Source organism: Aotus nancymaae, unplaced genomic scaffold, assembly GCF_030222135.1.
Source record: "Aotus nancymaae isolate 86718 unplaced genomic scaffold, 86718_ANA_hifiasm-v0.15.2.pri h1tg000009l, whole genome shotgun sequence".
NCBI classification, from domain to species: Eukaryota; Metazoa; Chordata; class Mammalia; order Primates; family Aotidae; genus Aotus; species Aotus nancymaae.
This window is the reverse complement of record NW_026988420.1, coordinates 1883631-1906663: the sequence shown is the minus strand read 5'-3', so window position 1 is coordinate 1906663 and position 23033 is coordinate 1883631. Positions and strand designations below refer to the sequence as shown.

The following is a 23033-nucleotide window of genomic DNA, read 5'->3' as shown; positions in this document are numbered from 1 at the left end:
AACATCAATTTTTCTGTCTCTTAGATAATGCAGGTACTGTAAGAAATTAATGGCATGTCACCATGCTTATAAATACTTACTTTGTTGAGTCCTCAAATTCAATCTTTCCCATATTTTTTAACATACAGATAATCTCACTGCAATTCACAATCAACCTATAATAAAACATTAACATATATGTAAATGTTCTAATACAAATTTATTATGTTGTCTAAACAAAAATCAGTTGCTGACATTAAAATAATGAATCAAAAAGGAAACATTTAAATAACTTTCTAAGTTAGCACAAATTATAATTACCCTAATTTGGTTGCTAACTTGGTAAACATTTGTGACCCAAATTTTCAATTTATAACTGCTTACTATTTTAATACGTTTTAAGTTCTAACACATCTTTATACTTGTTATGGTCTCCTGAACTACGACTTACTCACCTGGGAGGGTTCCTTTGTTTTAGAGAACTAGCTTGTGCTAATTCACAATCTGATGTTAATTTCAAAGTCCGGATAATCTAGAATTTAAAAAAAAAATCATTTATGTGTGAATCTTGTCACAAATAGTAAGATTTCAGAAAGAAAACTGTATCTTTTAGGTATTTCATTAATTAATGCATTCAGGTTCAATTTGGGGCACTCAAAGGGATACAAGTAAGTGTGACTTTTGGAGATATCTATAAATGGTAACAATAGACACTAAGAAATAAGACAGTTACATGATCAGATAAAACTCTGATCAGACTCATTTTGCAACTGTGTTGCTATCTTCAAGTGTTTTCTCTTTTTTTGCCCTATTTTCTTAGCTAGATTAACTAGGATAAAGACCAAATTTTATCACTTTTTTCATCTCCTAGTGTCGCATGTGTAATACAAAGGAAACGACTGCTATTGTTTTAGAACTAAAGTCTAGGACACCTAGCCAAGTAGGGTTGTGGCAAATTCTCCTTCTTTAACATTAGAGACTTTGGAGGCAGGTAAACTAATTAATGGCTTCTCTCCTATACAGCTAATTATCCATGAGAAGTGAGATCCTCAAGAGTCAGAGATGACTAGAGAAATATCTATACCCTTAGGGTTTGAGGCAGAAGTCAGCAGAGATTTGTGATTAATCTCATTCTGCCAAACTATAAGAAATATGTTTTCTTTTTTTTTTTGGCGCAATTCTGCCCCTCAGGCACTTGATTAGATGAAGCTGTCTCTTGACTTGCACAATTTGGGAGGGAATGGGAAGAGAAAAACTTTACCAGGATTTTGAATTAAATTTTAAAGTCAAGAGTTGAGAGCCATACCTAAATTGTCGATGTGAAGAAAATAGAGTCCTATTCAGTTTGCTACCCTTATTTGTCCTCATTTTTTATTCTGTTGTCCTAGAAACCTAAACTTTCACCTCAATGCCATCTTACTTGCTTTCGGATCATGTGTTACAAAGACTTCATTGCACTATTTCCCTAACCGGTCAAAAATAACAAAGGGTCATACAAATTTTACATTGTCTGTCTTAGATTTCAAACATTATCTTATCATAACTTAGATTATCCTAACCTGTACTGTCATCAACTTAGAATTCTAAATAATAATATAGGTAACGATAATCTCAAAAACAAATTATCTTAAATATCATATTCCAAAGCATATAAAATAAGCTACCACAGAAATAACTCACATTGTGAATTAAATTACCTGATTCAGGTCACAGTATGTTCTTAGAGAAGGTGATAATTGTAATGCTCTTGCTATGTTCATAGCTGCATTCAAATTATTTCTTTTCTCTTCAATGCAGCTTTTAGTCTTTATTAAATTTGATAGATAAGCATCAATAGTTCTTGCAAATTCTTCACAAAGGTTCTTTTTCCTTCATTTAAGATTCCAAAGTTATTTTGCAATATTGCATAAATATTTATATAAATCTATAGTAACAGTATCTTTAAAAGTAAGTTCAGTAGTTAATGAATTTAACATAACATGGTTAAATAAGGCATACAGTAACTGAACTGTATATGAAAGTACGTTTACTTGTTGATAAAATTAACATATAACATGGTAAATGATGCATTAACTTGAACTGAAATGTATTACAGTTAAAAGCTATGCATAGCTAATTAGAGAAAGGCAAATTTTGTAGAAGGCAGGAGATTATAAATAGAGATATACAATATACCATCTAAGGCCTGGAGAAGAATCTGAGCTCAGACTCTTCAGGAAATTAAGACTTATAAAAGCAGTTGTATATACAGGGGAATTGAAAAAGCCACACTGACTCCCAGGCAAGATGCATGCTCAAAAAACATCTAAGAAGATCTTAAGCCTGATCTCATGCTGATCTCAAGGCTGAGGGTACACACAACCTCAATGAAGGACTGTTACAGCAAGAGCCAATCTGCAAAGACTGGGGGAGGTGGCTATTTTCTCCAATGCCCAATTTCAACAAAAATACAACAGGCACACAAACGAACAGAAAAACATGACTCATTCAAAGGAAGAAAACAGAGTGGTAGAAACTGTTCTCAAAGAAGCACAGGCATTGGACTTAATAGACAGACGTAAAACAACTATCTTAAATATGCTTAAAGAGCTAAAGAAAACTATGGACAAAGAACTAGAGAATAATCAGAAAAACAATATGGGGCAAAATGATAATATCAACATAGAGAAATTATATAAAGCAGCTAAACAGAAATTCTATAGCTTGTGTTGAAAAATACAGTAATTTTAATTTTTAAAAGCTACCAATGGTTCACCTGCAGTTTTGGACAGGTGAAGGAAAAAATGAACCAACTTGAATATAGGACAATTAAAATAATGAAGTCTGAAAAACATAAAAACAATGAAGAAAAGTGAACAGAGTCTAAGGAACTTGTGGGTCACTATCGAGCAGACTAAGATATGCATTGTAGGAATCACAGGAGAAGAGAGAGACAAAGAGACAGAAATTATTTGAAGACATAATGGCAAAATGAGCTCATTATAAATCTAAGAGCTCAAGAGCTCCTGCTCCTGAAGAACAAGGAGAATCCTCAAAGCAGCACGAGAAACGCAATTTGTTAAGTACAAGAGATCCTTAATAAGATTATCAGCCAATTTCTCAGCAGAAATCTTGGAGGAAGTATTCTTCAGAAGTGAAGGAGAAGTTAAACATTCCCAGATAAACAAAAGCTAAGGGAGTTCATTACCAGTAGACTTTCAGTATAAGAAATGCTAATGAAAGTCCTTCATGTTAATGTGAAAGAAGGCTACACAGCAACTCTAAGCCATACGATGATAAAAACATCTCCGGTAAAGGTAAATACATGGGAAAATATAAAAACCAGTATTAGCGTAATTTTCATTTAGAATTCTACTTTTTATTTTCTACAGAATTTAAAGGACAAATACACAAAATATCTATCTTAACGGGTATACAACATAGAGGAATGTAATTCGTGACATCAATAAAAGGGGGGGCCATATGTAAAGCAGTAGAGGTTTTACATGCAACTGAAGTTAAGCTGTCTATTCAATGTAATTCTTATGCATAACCACAAAACACTATTTACAGAATATGCACAAAAAGAAATGAGAAGGGAAACAAAATTTGTGACTACCAAAAAAAATCAAGCAAACACAAAGAAAGGCAGTAATGAAGGAAGTAAGCAACAACAAATAATAAAGCCATAAAACATACAGAAAACAAACCAAATGGCAAAAATCTTCCCTTTTCAGTATTTTAAGTGTAAATGGATTAAATTCTCTAATCCAAAGGTACAGATCTCAAGAACAGATAAAAAATATGACCCAACTATATGCTGTCACAAAAATTTAACTTTAGATTTAAAGACATAGAGAAGTTGAAAATGAAAGGATGGAAAAGATAATACACAGATAATTTTAAAACCTGGGGTGGCTCTACTAATTTTAGACAAGATAGACTTTAATGGAACAATTATAAGCATATATGCACCAACATTAGAACCCCAAAACATAAGGAAGCAAACACTCGCAGAATTAAAGGGAAACATAAAAATGTCTACAATAATCATGAGAGACTTCAATATCCCCCCTTCTAATAATGGATAAAACAACCAGTGCAGAATCAATAAAGAAACAAATTACTTAAGACAACACTATAGACTGATTGGACCCAACAGACATATTTAGAACACTATACCCAACAACATGAGAATAAACATTTTCCTCAAGTGTATATGTAACATTTTGAGACAGGACATATGTTAGACCATGCTGACTAATGTTTCATGTTCAGTAACATTTATTAGTAAGTCTTAATAAACTTAAAGATTGAAATCCTACAAGGTATCTATTCTGACTACAATGGAATGACCTAGAAATAACAGAAAAAACAAAACCTGGAAGATTCATAAACATGTAAAAATTAAACAATATAATCCTAAATCCCAATGGGTCAAAGAAGAAACCACAAGGTAAATTAGGAAAATATCTGGGACAAATGAAGCAAAAACACAAAATTCATGGGATGCTATGAAAGCAATGCTGACAGAAATTTAAATACTCATATTTAAAAAAGAACTTGGAAATGAATAACCTAACTTTATACCAGAAGTAACTAGAAAAAGACCAAACTAAACTCAAAGCAAAAGGAAGGAAATAAAGATGAGAGAAAAGATAAATACACAACACAGAAAAATGAGAGCAAAATTTGTCTTCAAGCTTAGAATTAACAAACCTACAGTCACACTAAGAAAAAAGAATCAGATTACCAAAATCAGAAACAAAGTGGGTAAATTACTATCAATTTTACAGAAATAAAAAGGATTAAAAGACTATTATGAACAACTGTACACAAATTGTATAACCTAGGTGAAATGGGCAAATTCCCAGAAACACATAACCTATCACAATTAACTCATAAAAGTATTTTAAAAATCTGTACAGACTTATAATAATGAGATAGACTCAGTAATCAAAAAACATCCCAACAAAGAAAAGCTTTGGACCACATAGCTATACTGGTAAATTGTACCAAACATGTAATAATTAATACCAATCTTCCTCAAACTTTTCCAAAATACTTGAAGAGGGAGGAATGTTTCCTAACTCATTCTATGAGGCCAAAATTACCAATTCCAAAACCACACAAAGACATCAAACTATAGGTCAGTATCGTTTATAACTATTAACAGAAAATCCTCAGACGAACTAGCAAACCAAATTCAGCAGCACAGTAAGAGAATTATACACCATGACCAGTGGGATTTATTCCTGGAAAGCAAGAATAGTTCAACATACAAACATCAATATGTGATTGATGTAACACACCACATATAACAGAAAAAAGCAAAAAACTCAAGTGGTTGTCTCAATTGATGGACCTGACATAATTCACTACCTCACTATAATAAAGACCATACAAGAAAAAACCCATAGTTAGCGTCACACTCAATGGTGAAAGATTGAAAGCTTTTCTTATAACATTAGGAATAAGACATACCTGCTTTTGCCACTTCTGTGCAACACAGTAATGAAAGCTCTAGTCAAAGCAATTAGACAAGAAAAAGAAATAAGGTATTCAAATTGGAAAGGAAGAAGTAAAATCTTTTTGTATGAAGTAAGATATTTTCTTTGCAGATGACATGATCTTACATGTAGAAAACCCTAAAGATGCCATAAAAATACTAAAGCTAATGAATGCATTCAGCAAAAAAGTAGGATACAAAAACCAATATATGAAAATACAGTATTTTTCTACACAGTAACAATGAATAATCCCAAAAGAAAATCAGGAAACAATTCATTTTACAATAGCATCAAAAGAAATAAAATACTTAGGAATAAACTTAAGAGGTGAAAAACTTGTGTATAAAATTGCTGAAAGAAATTAAAGGCACAAATTAATCAGAAGGCATCCCACGTGCATGTATTGTTCATGCCAATACTACACAAAGTGATCTACAATGCAATACCTAAAAAAATCCCAATGACATTTTTTGTGAAAACTGAAAAATCCATCCTAAAAGTCATATGGAATCTTAAGAGACCCTGAGACACAATCCTGAAAAAGGACAAAGCTGTAGGACTCAAATATTCTGATTTTAAAACTTGCTACAAAACTACAGTAATCAAAACAGTGTGGTACTAGCATAAGGAAAAACATTCAGAACAATGGAATAAAACAGAAATCCTAGAAATAATCCTTCACATATATGGTGGGCTCATTTTTGACAAGGATGGCAAGAACATTCAATGGGGGAAGGACAATCTTTTCAACAAACAGTGCTGGGAAAACTGGATATCCAATTCAAAAGGATGAAGTTGGATCCTTACTTTATACCATACACAAATATTAACTAAAAATGAATCAAAGATCTAAATGTAAGAACTATAAAACTCTTAGAAGAAAATACACAGAAAAGGCAACATGATGTTAGATTTGGTAATGACATCTTGAATATGACACCAAAAGCACAAGCAACAAAAGAAACAACAGGACTTAATAAAATTTAAAACTTTTGTGGATCAAAGGACATTATCAAGAGAGTGAAAGGATCAACCCACGAATGAGAAAAAATATTTGTAAGTCATACAGACAAAAATTTAATATCCAAAATATATAAAGAACTCCTAAAACCCAACAGCAACAAAATGATCCAATTCCAAAATGGACAAAGGAATTGAATACTTTTTTGAAGACATACAAATGGCCGATAAGCACATGAAAGGATGCACATTACCAGTTGTTAGAAAAATACAAACCAAACCATAATAATATTCCATTTCACGATTATTAGAATGGCTACTATCAAAAAAGAAAAACAACAAAAAACAACCTTGTTGTATTGCTGGTGGGAAAGTAAAATGGTACATGCAGCCGCTGTGGAAATCAGTGTGGCAGTTCCTTAAAAAGTTAAACACAGGCCAGGTACAGTGGTGCACGCCTATAATCCCAGTGCTTTGGAAGGCCAAGGTGGGAGAATGGCTTGAGCCCAAGAGTTCAAGACCAGTCCTGGCAACATAGCAAGACCTCATCTCTACAAGAAATAAAAAATTAGCCAGGTGTGGTTGAATGCACTTATAGTCCCAGATACTCTGGAGTCTAAGGTGGGAGGATCTCTTGAACCTGACAGTCTGAGGTTGCGTCACCGTACTCCAGCCTGGGTAACAAAGCTAGAGTCTGTGTCAAACAAAAAAAAAAAGTTAAACAAAATTACCACATACCTAAACTGTAAGCATAAGAAGGGCTAAAAGGAAAAAAACACAATTGCCTTTCCAAGGGAAAAGAAAAACATGGTTAAAGGTAACTTGTGTTATGTGTATTTGACTACCATAACAAAATAAACTCATGCACATGAACTATTACTTGAATGTTATAATTAAAGACCAAATGTGAGATAGTACCAACATGGAGAATATATTATCAAGCAATTCATGCATACATTGAGCCTATGTTCTAGGGATCCTCAGGAATTTTTTTTTTTTTTTTTTTTTTTTGAGACGGAGTTTTGCTCGTTACCCAGGCTGGAGTGCAATGGCGCGATCTCGGCTCACCGCAACCTCCGCCTCCTGGGTTCAGGCAATTCTGCCTCAGCCTCCTGAGTAGCTGGGATTACAGGCACCCGCCACCGTGCCCAGCTAATTTTTTGTATTTTTAGTAGAGACGGGGTTTTACCATGTTGACCAGGATGGTCTCGATCTCTTGACCTCGTGATCCACCCGCCTCGGCCTCCCAAAGTGCTGGGATTACAGGCGTGAGCCACCGTGCCGGGCCAGGAATTTTTTTTTTGAGATGGAGTTTCACTCGTCACCCAGGCTGGAATGCAATGGCATGATCTTGGCTCACTGCAACCTCCATCTCCCAGGTTCAAGCGATTCTCCGGCCTCAGCCTTCCAAGTAGCTGGGATTACAGGCATGAGCCATCCCACCTGGCCAGGAAATTTTTTTTAAAGCAGCTAAAATGTGATTTAGGAGTCAACTGGACAAGTGATGTTACTAAATATATTACTTTGAGCATGCTACAACTTCAAAGAGCTTGTTTCTTGAAATGCGTAAGGGAGGGAATATCTATTGTACCTCTGTCATGTGAGTAAAGATAATATATGTCAAATGGCTTTCTAAATAGGTGACATGTATATAAGTTTAAGGTATTTAGCAATGCCTATTAGGCTTCTGCTCTGTTGCAAAAAAGCACATGAAAAAATGACAGATCTATAAAAAATTATGTATTTTCCTAAATATAGGGAATTCCACAACATAATTTAAGTTATAAAAATCTTTTTCTCTGCTACTTTAAGAAAAAAGTTTATTTACTTTTTTGAGATGGGGGTCTCGCTTTGTCACTCAGACTGGAGTGCATTGGCAGGATCACCGCTGTCTGCAGCCTTGACCTCTTGGGCTCAACAAATCCTCCCACCTCAGCCTCTCATGGAGCTGGGACTACAGAAATGCACACAATGCCTAGCTAGTTTTTTCTGTACAGATGGCATCTTACTACATTACCCAGGCTGGTCTCAAACTCCTGAGCTCAAGAATCCTCCCATCCCAGCCTCCCAAAGTGAGCTGAGACAGGATGATCACCTTGTGATCCTACAGGTATGAGCCACTGCACCTGGCCCAAGTTTGTTTACTTTAACAGTTAACAGCTTCAGCTGGGCACTGTGGTGCACATCTATAATCCCAGCACTTTATGAGCTTGAGGCAGGGCGATCTCTTGAGGCCAGGAATTTGGGACCAGCCTGGACAATGTAGTGAGACACTTGTCTCAAAAAAAAAAAAATTAAAACCCACAAAATTAGCTGGATGTGGTGGTGTATGCCTGTAGTTCCAGCTACTTAGAAGTCTGAGGTGGGAGAATCACTTCAGCCTGGGAGCTTGAGGCTGCAGTGAGCTATTATCACACCACTGCACTCCCGCCTGGGCAGCAGTGCAAGACCCTGTCTCAAACAACCGTTAGCTTCAGCACCAGAAGGTAAAACCTCAAATTTTTGGAAGCTTACACATTTTCATTTTCAAGTTCTAAAAATCAGTCCATAGGGACCACCAACTTCCAAACTTGTGTAAAGTTACCCATTACTTGGTGGCTCACACCTGTAATCCTAGCACTTTGGGAGGCTGAGGCAGGTAGATCACGAGGTCAGGAGTTCAAGACCAACTTGGCCAACAGAGTGAAATCTCGTCTCTACTAAAAACACAAAAATATTAGTGGGGCGTGGTGGCAGGCACCTGTAATTTCAGCTACTCATAGGGCTTAGGCAGAGAAGCGCTTGAACCTGGAAGGCGGAGGTTACAGTGAGCCGAGGTGGCACCACTGCACTCCAACCCCAGGTGACAGTGCGAGACTCCATCTCAAAAAAAATAATAAATTACCCATTACTTCATTCTAAACAAACAAATACAATGACGAGTTAGTGTTAAAAATTTCCATTTCATTGAGTCCGTATTTTTAAGTTACTACCTGGAATCAAAAAGAGCCATAAGTTGGTCAAACTGTTGCTCCACAACTTCTATAACACTTTCTGTCTCTTCTCTTGTTTGCTTCTGCATGTGTTCAAGTATCTGGAAAGAAGACAAAGATTTAATTGTGGAATTTTTCTTTTGTAGAAGTTGTAGAATTTTGGAAGTCAAAGGTACTTTCTAGACTCTTCAAAGTAACACAAGAGGTAATTAGATAATATAAATAGAATACGTCACAAGGTTCAACTTTAAATCTTATAACTTGTGAGCAAGACTGTCTTTTTTGTTTGGTTTACTGAGACAGGGTCTCACTTGGTTGCTGCCCTGGCTGGAGTGCAGTAGGCTGAGTATAGCTCACTGTAACCTTGAACTCCTGGGCTCCTGCCTTGGCCTCCTGAGTAGAAATGACTACAGGCACACAGCTCCATGTCGAACTAAGTTTTCCTCTTTTGTGGGCGAGGGTAGGGACAAGGTCTCATTATGTTGCCCAGGCTGGTCTCAAACTCCTGGCCTGAAGTAATCCTCCTGCCCTGGTCTCCCAAAACACTGGGATTATAGGTGTAAGCCACCACATCTGGCTTTGTTGGCATTTTCTACTGATAATACGGCAACAAGATCTAAGTAAATCCACTGATGTATGTACTAAATTTTTTTCTTATTCTTTTTATCATTACAGGAAACAAGTCATTTTAAGTAGCTGAATTTCTCTTTGATAGGATTCCCTGGATTTAATAAAATGTTAAGTATTACACAATCTTAGTATTTTTGAAGTTTTAAGTACTGTTGTTTGAATCCATGACCCCTTTTTTCCTTCCAATTTCTCCCATTTAGAATAGAAATGTCTTATTCCTGTTTCACCAATGTATTTTAGAAGCAAGCAAGTTCTTGTCTCGTTTCATGGGCTCATAGATGGAGAGGAATTTTGCCCTAGGATGAATCCTATCTCTTGAGTCTTCACCAATACCTGACTTAGGTAAGATTTTAATTAATTTTTATTTTTATTTATTTATTAATTTTTTTGGAGACAGAGTTTCACTCTGTCAACCAGGCTGGAGTGCAGTGACACCATCTCAGCTCACTGCAACGTCCGCCTCCCTGGTTCAAGTGATTCTCATGCCTCAGCCTCCCAGTAGCTGGAACTACAGATATGTGCCACCACGCCCAGCTAATTTTTGATTTTTGGGGGGGTTTTTTGAGACTGAGTCTCACTCTATACCCAGGTGGGAGTGCAGTGGCATGATCTGGGATCACTGATCTGGGCACTCTGCCTCCTGGGTTCAAGCAATTCTCCTGCCTCAGCCTCCCGAGTAGCTGGAATTACAGGCACAGGCCACCATGCCCAGCTAATTTCTGTATTTTTAATAGTGATGGGTTTAGCCATTTTGACCAGGCTGGTCTTCAACTCCTGATCTCAAGTGATCTGCCCACCTTGGCCTCCCAAAGTGCTGGGATTACAGGTGTGAGTAAGGGTGCTGGCCCAGAAAGTGAGATTTTTACACTTATAATTGATGCTGCAATGGGTTAAACTTTTGGGGATGTTGGGATGGGGTAAATGTATCTTGCATTGAGAAGGACATGAATACTGAGCACTAGAGGACTGTTTTGAGTTGGACTGTGTCCCCACTCTCCTAAATTCAGATACTGAAGTCCTAACCTCTGGTTAATTTACCACTGATTTGTCTTCTCTACTATATCTGGTACTAGTTATTGTTTATCACAGGTGACATTCTTTTTTCCCTTTTTCTCTCAATGTTGGTTTCTCTCTCATAACTCTTCTAGCTTATTACTTTTATTCCTCTTGAGAAACGACTTTTGATAGTGACCCTTAGCCAATCAAAAACGTCTTGTCCTTCTCTGCAAACGAGCAGCCACAACATAATCAGCTATACCCTTTTGAATTCCTTGATTGTAAATTTTGTTGCTAGGTGCTGAAGAGCTTGTTTTGTATCACCAAATGAGAGAGTCTTTTTTGGAAGGCAGAGTAAGAAGAGAGAGAGAGACTCTCTCCGTAAGGTGGGGATACAGCCAAACAATGAGTAAATGTTGAAAAGATAATCTGCAATGCTTCTGAGACAAAATTCAGCCCACAGGCAAGTAGACTTCATGGTTCCTTATTAAAGCTCAAATTTTATTAAGTTCCTAGCATAGCAATGCTGTTAAGACCAGTCTTCGCAGGCCATGGGAAAAGTTTCCCATTCTTTTTCAGATTATCTTAATAACCCAGTGCTAAGCTCTAACCTCAGTGTTAACATAACCAAATATACACACTTAAAGAGGACATGCTTTACTTCATGATAGAATTTAATCATGCAAAGTGCTTACTTTTCCAGCAATACTTAATTGTTCAAAATTATGGTGTGCTGTCTTCAATGCTTCATCAATTTCTTCTGTAGTGTTAGTGTCCTAAGAAGGGAGGGGAATCACATACAAATATAAAACTAAAAAACAGATGCTTAGATATGTATATTATAGTTGCAAAAAATTCAGGCTACCATTTTGGTTACAAAAGCAACATAGAGTCACTACAGAAAAGTGAAAACAAGCAACAAAAATAATGGTCAATCCTGCTAACCTGGAGATAAAAACCATTCATATTTTAGAGCTTTGGTTAGACCATTCCAGATTTTTTTTAGAAAGATGTATTTTTTTAATAGGATCATGCCCTGTAATAATCTTTTCAACTTAAAACTACCTTGAACAATTTATCATGGCAATACCATGTATACATATAAAAATTAATAGTTCTTAAGAAAAAAAGATTATAATTTGACTCCATTAAGATTTACACTTGAAGGAAAAGGAGCAAAATTAAGCTTTTTCTCCTTTCTCTGTCCATTAATTTTTTTTTTTTTTTTTTGAGACTGAGTCTCACTGTTGCCCAGGCTGGAGTACAGTGGTGCTAACTCCACTTACTGCAACCTCCGCCTCCCAGGTTCAAGCGATTCTCATGCCTCAGCCTCGAGAGTACTGGAATTACAGGTGTGTACCACCACAATTGGCTAATCTTTGTATTTTTAGTAGAGATGGGGTTTCACCAAGTCAGCCAGGCTGGTCTTGAATACTTGGCCTCCAGTGATCTGCCCGCCTCGGCCTCCCAAAGGGCTGGGGTTACAGGCAAGCCACTGCGCCCAGCTTTCACTAATGATCTTAACACAAAAATTTAATACTTCACTCAACATCATTTTGGAATTTGTTCTATTTCTAATCTTAATACATTATTTAAAGTTATCAGGAGTAGATAAAAGGTAAAATTCAATCTTCAGCAATAACATTAACAACAACAAATGCAGTTAGGCCTTTTGGTTGCCATTAAAGTAACTGAAAAAAATCACACTTTAAAGTTAAAAACTTGGGCTTTATATGTCTCACAGAACCTGGATTCAGTAACTAGTTTCAAAGGGAAGAAGCTACACACATGTAAATAACAAGAACTTTGAAACAGAGTTACTCAAAGGTAGAATGGGTTGCCCTGAAAGAAAAGAGAACTGTCTTAAACACAGAACAAAAGAGATTCAAGTAGGAGAGTGGGCTTACTTTTGTTACCTATAAATTTCAAAAAGAATCTATAACTATAGAAGAAAGTTAAGCTACTAGAGATAAAGTCAAACGTTTGCTTTCATCGTACTTCATGACCAACATATTTCATACCAACATTACAGCTGATGAGTTCAAAACAGTCCTGTGTGTGGATGCCGAATGTTCTAAACCAGTAGTTAGCTGATCAGCAGTCTTCTTAAAGTCCTGAGAACAATTCTTTATCCTGAAAAGTGTCAAGTATATTATTTTATTTTTTGAGACAGGATCTTTCTGTCACCCAGGCTGGAGTGCAGTGGCACCATCATGGCTCACTGCAGCCTCAACTTCCCAGGCTCCAGCGATCCTCCGACCTCAGTCTCCCAATTAGCTGGGACCATAGGTGTGTGCCGCCACACTCGGTTAATTTCTGTTTTTTTGTTTTTTTGTTTTTTTGGTAGAGATGAAATTTCAAAATGTTGCCCAGGCTGGTCTCAAACTCCTAAGCTCAAGCGATCCACCTGCCTAAACCTCTCAAAGTGCTGGGATTACAATGACGAGCCACTGTGCCTGGCCCAAGTACATTATTATAAACACCAACATTAATGTAATGATTTTAATCTTCTATTCACATTTTTACCATAAAAAATAACTCATGACTTATAAGAACACGTACAGTGAGTTATCAATTAACTATAAATGGGAAGAGAGAAACCATGAGTAAATATGCTTTCATACAAATTTTAAAGAAAACAAATTCCAAAAACAATGGCTTAAAGTATATATTGTGTTTTAATTACTTAATTACTGGTCCTTATCTTATGTGGTAATTTTTGGTACAAATGATGATAATCACTGAAATGTGTTAAGCTCATCAATTAAAGTAAGTGTTTATACAAACAAAGCCAGCTATTAAAAAGAATGTACTTAACAAGTCTGGAGAATTTACAATGAGGTAATAGGCAAGTTAATGGCAAAGAAAAAGTTCACTGCATTATCTAGTATATAGAAGCCAGAGTTTTATTTATTTATTTATTTATTTCAGATATGGAGTCTCACTGTGTTGCCCAGGTTGGTCTTGAACTCCTGGACTCAAGTGATCCTCCTGCCTCAGTCTCCCACAGTGCTGGGATTACAGGCATGAGCCATCATGCCCGGCTAGTTTTATCTTTATATAACCATATTGGCTAGCACGCTGTAACCAGTGTTTGCTGAGTTAACAACAGCTTAGAACTTATGGAGAAAACTATGATGTTTAAATGTTACTCTTATGCAGAAAAATACTAGACCAAATAATTTTTAAACATTCTATTACTCTGAAAAGTGAATGTTCATGTTCTTAAAAACATGAATGCATTAGCCCCGAGGATTCCATTATTTAATTCCTGTTTCAAAACATTAAAAACAAATCAGTGAAGAAATGAGCCAAGGGTTACTGTAATTTAAAAATATACAACCATTTAAAACCAAACTGTACCTTAAATAAGTTACTAAAATAAGTATAATTGAGATAAATTCAATTTTTAAAATAGTTATTTGGAACAAATTTGGGTACTTTCTGGTTAAGATGGATTCCTCTACCTCTGAAAGTAATATTTCACTTTGCAACTCTGATATTGTACATATAAAGAGGACAATCTGGTCTGGCTTGCATGACATGTCAGAAAATTTCACACAGCAGTACAGATCTCTAGTTTGAGAAAAAAAGACCTGGCAACACTGGGTTGGTCTTAACACATAGTAATAATTGGCTACAGCTGACTTACAACTGCCTCCTTTGGAGGGGGTAAGCCCTCGGCATCTACTGCTATCCTCACCACTCGTTGTTTCAACTCAGTTGCCCTCACCCAGTAAGTTATCTGCTTAACTCCTGTAGGTGTTCAAATTTGGGAGCCCTAAATTTGATAAAAATGGCTACTCCATGGGGACTCACAATAAGCCAGATGATTCTTAAAGGTTATTCTAATAACTCTACATAGAGCTCGTGGAGGAAGTGACCAGTGGTATAGGAGTTGGAAGCAGTACTGGTATTCAATAAACCTAGCTTTACATTCTGGTTCTGTGAATAACCAGCTGCCATACTTTAGCTAAGTGGTTTTACCACCCAAAGAAAATGGCTACAACCATTTTTTGTTTTTTTTAAGTACTCATTTAGGCCTGGAAAGAGAAGCTACAGTGGTAATGTGAAGTACCAGGAATTCTAGACTGAAGAATTTTGAATTTTAATTGAATAATCAATAAACAACTATAGCATAAAGCAGAGTCTGATAAGGAGCTAAACAAAAGGACAAGAGAATTAAATAAGGCAGTAGAAATGAAAACAGGTTATGGATATAGGAGATACTATGGAAGTCATCTAACAGACGTAAAATGAATGCAATAAGAGGAACTGAGGTGATTTATAAATACCTGATGCCATTAACAAAATTGGAGAGCTCCACATGAAATTGTTCCTTGAAAGAATCTTGTTTTATTTCTTGCATAGTCTATTACCATACTAAATATGCTTTAAAAAGTTATATATAAATTGCCATCTGAGTACGGTTCTAGGAAACTGATCAGAAGGTCCTTTAACACTTAAAAAGCTGCAAAAATCAAACATGTAATATAATAAACATTGCATGTTTACTCTGTGTCCCAAACCAGAGTATAAAGAGGAATAAAATGTGCTCCATTCTCTTAAAAGGGCTTACAGACTAGCAGGGAAAGACAAATAGAAACATCAATTATTAAGTGAAATCATCAGTAACATGTACTCATCTCTAGCTCGGCGTATTAAAAAAATAAACTCAAAAAGACAATCTATTAATGCATACATGTGTAAAGTCTCATACAATAATGCAAAAATGAATTAAAAACTCCAAAGGTATTATTTCTCCTTCTATAAATCACTTCTCAAACCAACTCTTCACAAAGTCTTCCATTATACTGTACTTGCACTACTTTTAAGAATCAAGAGAACCTGGGTGCAGTGGCTCATGCCTGCAATCCTAGCACTTTGAGAGGTTGAGGCAGAAGGATCCCTCAAAGTCAGGAGTCTGAGACCAGCTTGGGCAACACAATGACATTCCACATCTACAAAAAATAAAAATAAAAAATCAGCTGTGCAAGGTGGTGCATGCCTGCAGTCCTAGATACTCCAGAGGCTGAGGTGAGAAGCTAGCTTGAGCCCAGGAGTCTGAGGCTGTAAGTGAGCCATGATCACAACCACTGCACTCCAGCCTGGGTGACAGAGTGAGACCCTGTCTCTAAAACAACTTAGAATTTAAAACATTTTTAAAAAGAATCAAGAGAAGACTAAGTTACTTTTTTCTCTATAACTTCCTTTCATCCAGTACGAGTAACTTTAACCAGTATCACTTTCAGCCTTTCTTGATGTGGTAATCCTTAAATTTCTTTCTTTAAATAAGGACAAACAAATTCTGCTTCTTTAAAGAGCTGGAGTCTCCACTCCACTGACAGCTAAAATGAATTATAAACTTAAAGAGCACTCCACAAACAGTGGGTTAGAAATACAGATTTAAGAATGACATTTTATCAGTAATTCTAAAACTATTTCAGTAACACACTGACTCTAAATATTCAAATAAATACACATGGGACATACGTCTTAGGCTGCAGTTTTTCCATTACAAGGTCTTCTTTAAAACATCCAGCCATTGGGTAGTAGCCTTGTCTAGTATTCACAGCTGTAGCAACCTTAGGACAAAATAAGGGTTTAAAAAAACAAAGACAGTTATCCAATACATTCTGTTTATCCTAAACAACTATTTAAGTGTACCATTCATAAAGTTAATAATAACCTTAAAAATCCTGAAATCCTCTGTAAATCAAGGAGAAAATTGTACTTATATGATGTTTTGATCCATTTTAATCTTTGAAAGAAATCAGGAATGTGGCAACTATTAATTTTTAGTTCATTAACAAAAACACTTCATTCTACCATAATTCTAAAGGAAATACTAGCAATACTTTCAATTTTACTTTAAAAATTTTAGGCCAGGCACAGGGGCTCACACCTATTATCCCAGCACTTTGGGAGACCAAGGTGGGTGGATCACCTGAGGTCAGGAGTTCGAGACCAGCCTGGCCAACATGGTGAAACTCCGTCTCTACTAAAAAAAAAAAAAAAAAAATAGCTGGGAATGGTGGCAGGCACCTATAAGCCCAGCTACTCGGGAGGCTGAGGGAGGAGACTCACTTGAACCCGGGAGGTGGAGGCTGCAGTAAGCCGAAACTGTGCTATTGCACTCCAGCCTGGGCAAGAAGAGTGAATTTCCGTCTCTCTCAAAAAAAAAAAAAAAAAAAAAGGGCGGGGGAGGATGGGACAGGTCACTTATCTCTAAAAGTTAATAAAACTAGTCAAAATGATACAAAATAGATTTATCACAACATTAAAATCAAAATTAGTATTTGTAAACACATTATAAACACCCATTATCCAAAATCCTAAAAATAATAGTACAAGTATAATAATTTAAGAACATCAAATGTGAAATCATTTGCCAAAAAAGGCAAAAAGTTATTGTTCAAACATTTTTTTGAAAAAAAAATATTAAAATAGGACAGATATATGGACACAGATAGTTCCAGCTGCCTGCTCCTTTCTTTTCCCTTCACTTATTTTTCACCCACAAGACTGAATCCATTGGGGATCTACCACAACCACAGGAGGAGGGCTCGCTTCATCTTAACCACATAGCCAGCCACGTCTGAGAAGCCCCATGTCAAAAAAAGAGAACAAGTTACGAATTTCCCACAATAATATATCCAAAATAGGCAGCTTCTGATATGTAATTTGTTTGTTATAATTGAAACTTTCACTAATTACAATATATGGTTTTTTTTTTAAACCATATTTAACTTGCAAGCCAGTTAATCCAAACCTAAATAATGAAGGGTTATTTAGTAGTCTGGAAGCTTAGAGAGAACTTTTACATAATTCAGATTTGATTCTTAGCAATCTTAGGAGATAAGACAAAGCAGGTATTATATCCATCTCACAAATGAGGAAACCCAGGCTAGGCTGACAGAATGAGAACTACATTCGAGGTCTCATGTCTCCATATGGTCTCCCACAATGCCACAGAAAACAAATGATACAAAGCCTTATCATCTGATTTCTCCAGTAAAACATTAAGAATTTACAGCTTGAGGCAATGTTCCAAGAACATACTATATGAACTAAACTATACTTATATTTGTATTAAATGTATAGGATATCAAATAAATTTTATTTTACATCCTTAATTCTCATTCTTACAGAGAGATTTAATCTTAATGGAATTTTTTTTAGTGCTTCTGAAGTACAAATTTTAGGCAGTAGTTTTGCTTCTCTACATTTTTGTAGAATGGCATCTCCACAAATGTACACTTGATGACATACAAAGGTTGAGGGGCAAGAGGAGTTCAAAATTTGCTTGCATGGATTGGTGTGTAAAACGGGGACTAGGGTTTTTAAAGAAATATACATCATTAAAGTAAAAAAAAAAAGACAATTTTCCACAGAAGTCCCCAAAGAATCAAAATATGCAGGCCAATAAGTGTATCACTTTAGCCTTTTATTTTTCTTACCACTTTCAACAATTATAAAATGGATAGGAAAAGTTTTATCTTGTTAGGTTTCTTTGCTTAAAGATTCAGCAGCAAAAATGCAAGTGTTTAGTCCCCGACCCCCCCCCCCCCAACACACACACACACTTTGTATCTTGCTCTATGGCCAGGCTGAAGTGCAGTGGCACGATCTCGGCTCACTACAACCCCCACCTGCCGGGTTCAAGTGATTCTCCTGCCTCAGCCTCCCTAGTAGCTGGGACTATAGGTGCACACCACCGTGCCCAGCCAAGTTTTTAGTTTCTAACTAGAAGTATGTTTTACTTCTGTAGTATTTTTACCATTAACATTATATAGTGATGTGTTTAATGTGAAAAATTGTAAAACTTACCTCACAATCAGGGCATATAATTGTAGTGCATTCTTCATTTATTAACAAGCACAGTTCGCATAAAGCATGTCCACATTGAAGTCCATAATGGTGACCTATTGATGAAATTATTATTATTTTGATGATGATTATCAAGACAAGGTCTTGCTTTGTTGTCCAGGCTGGAGTGCAGTGGTGTCATCACAGCTCACTACAGCCTCCACCTCTTGGGCTCAAGCGATCCTCCTACCTCAGCCTCCCAAAAGTAGCTGGGACTACAGGTGTGTCCCAAAACACCCTAATTTAAATGATGAAATTCTATTGCGATTAAACTGTCCAGGGTGTGTTAATGCTGAATGGACAATACTGATGAAAGGGAAATTCAAAGGGGATCCTACTGTACAGGAAAAGATACCTACTACAGTTTGAAATGGGTGAATTATTGAATATATTTAAGGAGTAACCAACTATTCACTGTCAGGAGGGAGAAAAATCAAGAAGAAAAACTGAGCAGAGCTATGTAATAGCATTTGCAGGAACTCAGATAGCTATTTTGTACCTAGAATACTTTATATTGTATTCACAAATACTGCATTCATAAATATTCATAATATTCATAAATATTCAATATTGTATTCATATTGTATTCATTAATATAAATATTCATATTTATATTTATCAATCTGCCATATCTCATAATTATACAAAGTGCTCTGACACATTTCATTTGTTCTTTGTAAATATCACAGTTAACTGGGCTGGAGATAAAACGCATTTTGGAAACTGGGTTAACTAAATGGTATAATCCGCACTCCAATGCAGTTCTGTTTCCAAGTCTAACATTCTTTCTGATTGATCATACTGCCCTCTACTGCTTTATATTTCCCATCCTGTGAAGAGGTCAGGAAGGGCCAAACCTTCCTGGCAACACCGTGCTCTCAGAATTATTTAAGACATTGGCAAGGCCAGAAGCCAGATGCTACTATTATCACGCACCCATAACTCATATAAAGATCATTTTCACAAACAGCATTTACGAAAGGAAATACCATAACTTGATTGAAAACCTAATATGATTTAAATTATCTAAGTAGAATTACAAGTTTATAAGTAACATGTGTTAGCTATATAATTTCAAAGATTTTTAAAGTTTTGCAAGAAAAAAGGAAAAAAACTAGATAAAAATCAGTCATCTTTTACTAGCAAAATATTTGATAGAGTTCATGCTGAATTATAATAATTGCATTTATTTTTTTATTCTGAGACGAGTCTAGCTCTGTTGCCCAAGCTGGAATGCAGTGGCAGTATCTCGACTGACTGCCACTTCTGCCTCCTGAGCTCATGCGATTCTCCCGCCTCAGCCTCCTGAGTAGCTGGGATTACAGGTGCACGCCACCACGCCTAATTTTTTGTATTTTTAGTAGAGAAGGTGTTTCCATCATGTTGGCCAGGCTGGTCTTGATCTCCTGACCTCAAGTGATCCGCCCAGCTCGGTCTCCCAAAGTGCTGGGACTACAGGCGTGAGCCACCGTGCCCAGCCTTGCATTAATTTTATTTTTTAAAAAAGGTTTACAAGTTTCCCACCCAACTGAAATACCTGAAACTTGCTTACAACCATGTGAAATTTTAAAGCCCTATTTAACTTCCAGAGATAAAACGGCCAACAAAGTAAAAACACTTAACTGTTCCTATAAAATTTCTGATACTGAATAACTTAATCTGTGGTACAATACAGCTTAAAAAGCACTTTCCAGATTCTAAACACATAGCCACTACTTTTCCAACTGAGTTTTTCTAAGCATTATAATACAAATGTATGGAAGAACTACTCATAAAAGGTTGTGTTCTAGAACTTTATTCCATAATTTTTATTTCATTCAAAAATGGAGACTTTCTACATAAAGGCAGCAGTGACCTAAACCCCAAGTAGGAGAAACTTGGTTCTCCTGAAATCACAACTACCTTTTTCTGCAAAGGCGCACATCTCAGAGTCCATCTTGACAGGACTGAGAAAACTGATAGAATGACCTTAACTTTGCAAGTATAAACATTAAACGGTTACGCCAGATAATATGAATTTTTCAGTAGCTCCAGGAGTTGAGATTCAACAACTCATCTGTATCAGAGCACTCTATTTTAAGTCACATTAAAATAACTTAAACCTGTGATCACTTGAGTAGATTGTAGATTAACAGATCAATAGTAGTGCAGTGTATTTTTCTTCACGTATAAAGACCAACACACACACACACACACACACACACACACACAAAACACAAGGTGCACAAAAGAAACTCATTTTCCAAACAGTACTTTAGGTGACTGTGAGCCATAATGTAAAAAACAAACAAAAAAAAACACACAAACAAAAAAATGCTAACAAAATCAACAAAAAATCCAAAACCATTTCACAGTGGTCTGCTTGTTACTCCTACACAAGAAAATCAAGTTTCATTCCTTCCTGATGACAAAACAGTGGGCTGCATTTCTACGTCTACTTTTGCATGAACCCGCCAAACTGCCGTGTGAGGGGTAGATTAAAGCGACCCGGGCCCCCATCCTCCCAGCTGGAGGGTTGGTGAGGCCTGAGCGGGGAAGTGGAGAAAGCCATCAAAGGGGTGGCTGCGGCTCTAACCAACCTAAGTGCCGCCTTCTTGAGGGTCGTCTGCAGCTCGTAGGAGGCCTGTGATGCAGCTTCCGGGGACACCTGGCTTGGATGCCGCTGACCAAGCCTCACGCGCCCACCAGCTCACCTGGCCCCCAGCCCTTCCTCCAGGCTGCCTCCCCACTAGGTGGGCCCTTGGGCTCCTCACCGGATGCTCTGGACACCCTCCTTCCACACCCGGTGCACTGGATTTCAGTGGCCCCCCAGGGCTGACTCTTCCTCCCCATCTGCTGGTAGGAAGACCGGGCAGACCCAGCCTTCGAAGGTTCTGCCGCCATCGCTGTCTCTTTCTTCTGGAACAATCGCAGCGTGCTAGTCCCGGCGGCCCTCGCAGCAGCAACCAATCATGGGAGGCCAGCGCCTGCAGATAGCCAATCAGTGGGTCTGGAAATTAAAGCCCGCCCCTGAGCTCGCCCTTGAGGGGGCTGGGGCCGTTTTCCGTTATCCTGGGCGTTACCACTCCTAGAAGGGGGTGCTTTGTGGTCGTTAAGGACCGTTCACTTTTACGTTCTACCCAAAGAGTCACCACTTTAGCACTTTTAGTCATCCCAAATTAAAATGTTTTTTAAACATTATTACTGGCCGGGCGCGGTGGCTCACGCCTGTAATCCCAGCACTTTGGGAGGCCGAGGCAGCTGGATCACGAGGTCAAGAGATCGAGACCATCCTAGTCAACATGGTGAAACCCCGTCTCTACTAAAAATACAAAAAGTTAGCTGGGTATGGTGGCACGTGCCTGTAATCCCAGCTACTCAGGAGGCTGAGGCAGGAGAATTGCCTGAACCCAGGAGGCGGAGGTTGCGGTGAGCCGAGATAGCGCCATTGCACTGCAGCCTGGGTAACAAAAGCGAAAGTCGTCTCAAAAAAAAAAAAAAAAATTATTACTTACATTGTGGGTAATTTCATAAATAATAATAATTTGTACTGAAGCAATCCCCTTTTCCTATTTTGTGTCAGGACCAGAAGCCCTAAACCTGTGTGCTGGAGGCATCCAGGGCTTGGTTAATAGTAGCTGGAGTGGAGAAGCTAATCAGCAGCCGTCATTGGGGGAGATTCAGCGAATGCTTTCAAATCAGGGAGTGCTCACCATTACTGCTGTTGAGCCGAATGATATACAAGGCAGTGTGCCGAGTGGTTGGAGATGCTAAGAATTTATAAACTAACAAGTTTCTGCTTGAGAGGTATATAACTCCCTAAAAAACCAGTAATTTCCACCAAGATAGCTAAGTGTTAAGTGCCGGACGTGTGTTAGAGACAATAGGAATTACTGTGTTCTGCCGGGCGCAGTGGCTCACGCCTGTAATCCTAGCACTTTGGGGGACTGAGGTAAGTGGATCACCTGAGGTCAGGAGTTCGAGACCAGCCTGGCCAACGTGGTAAAATCCTGTCTCTACTAAAAATACAAAAAAATTAGCCGGGCCTGGTGGCGGGCGCCTGTAATCCCAGCTACTCGGGAGGCTGAGGCAGGAGAATCTCTTGAACTCGGGAGGTGGAGGAGCCGAGATCATGCCATTGCACTCCACCCTGGGCAAC

At 37.4% G+C, this 23033-nt stretch overlaps 1 protein-coding gene across 1 annotated transcript in view; it reads right to left on the bottom strand.

The window, feature by feature from the left end:
- Positions 1-21778, bottom strand: part of LOC105720459 (RING finger protein 17) — a 114371-nt gene extending 92593 nt beyond the window's left edge. Inside the window, exons 1-9 of the mRNA XM_064373501.1 lie at positions 21649-21778; positions 18857-18951; positions 16520-16611; positions 13048-13159; positions 11722-11802; positions 9401-9501; positions 1677-1848; positions 435-511; positions 81-155 (exon numbers count right to left, since the gene is read on the bottom strand). Coding sequence (XP_064229571.1) covers positions 81-155; positions 435-511; positions 1677-1848; positions 9401-9501; positions 11722-11802; positions 13048-13159; positions 16520-16611; positions 18857-18951; positions 21649-21778 — 935 coding nt within the window. The remainder of the gene's footprint in view (positions 1-80; positions 156-434; positions 512-1676; positions 1849-9400; positions 9502-11721; positions 11803-13047; positions 13160-16519; positions 16612-18856; positions 18952-21648) is intronic.
- Between the last annotated feature and the right edge of the window lie 1255 nt (positions 21779-23033).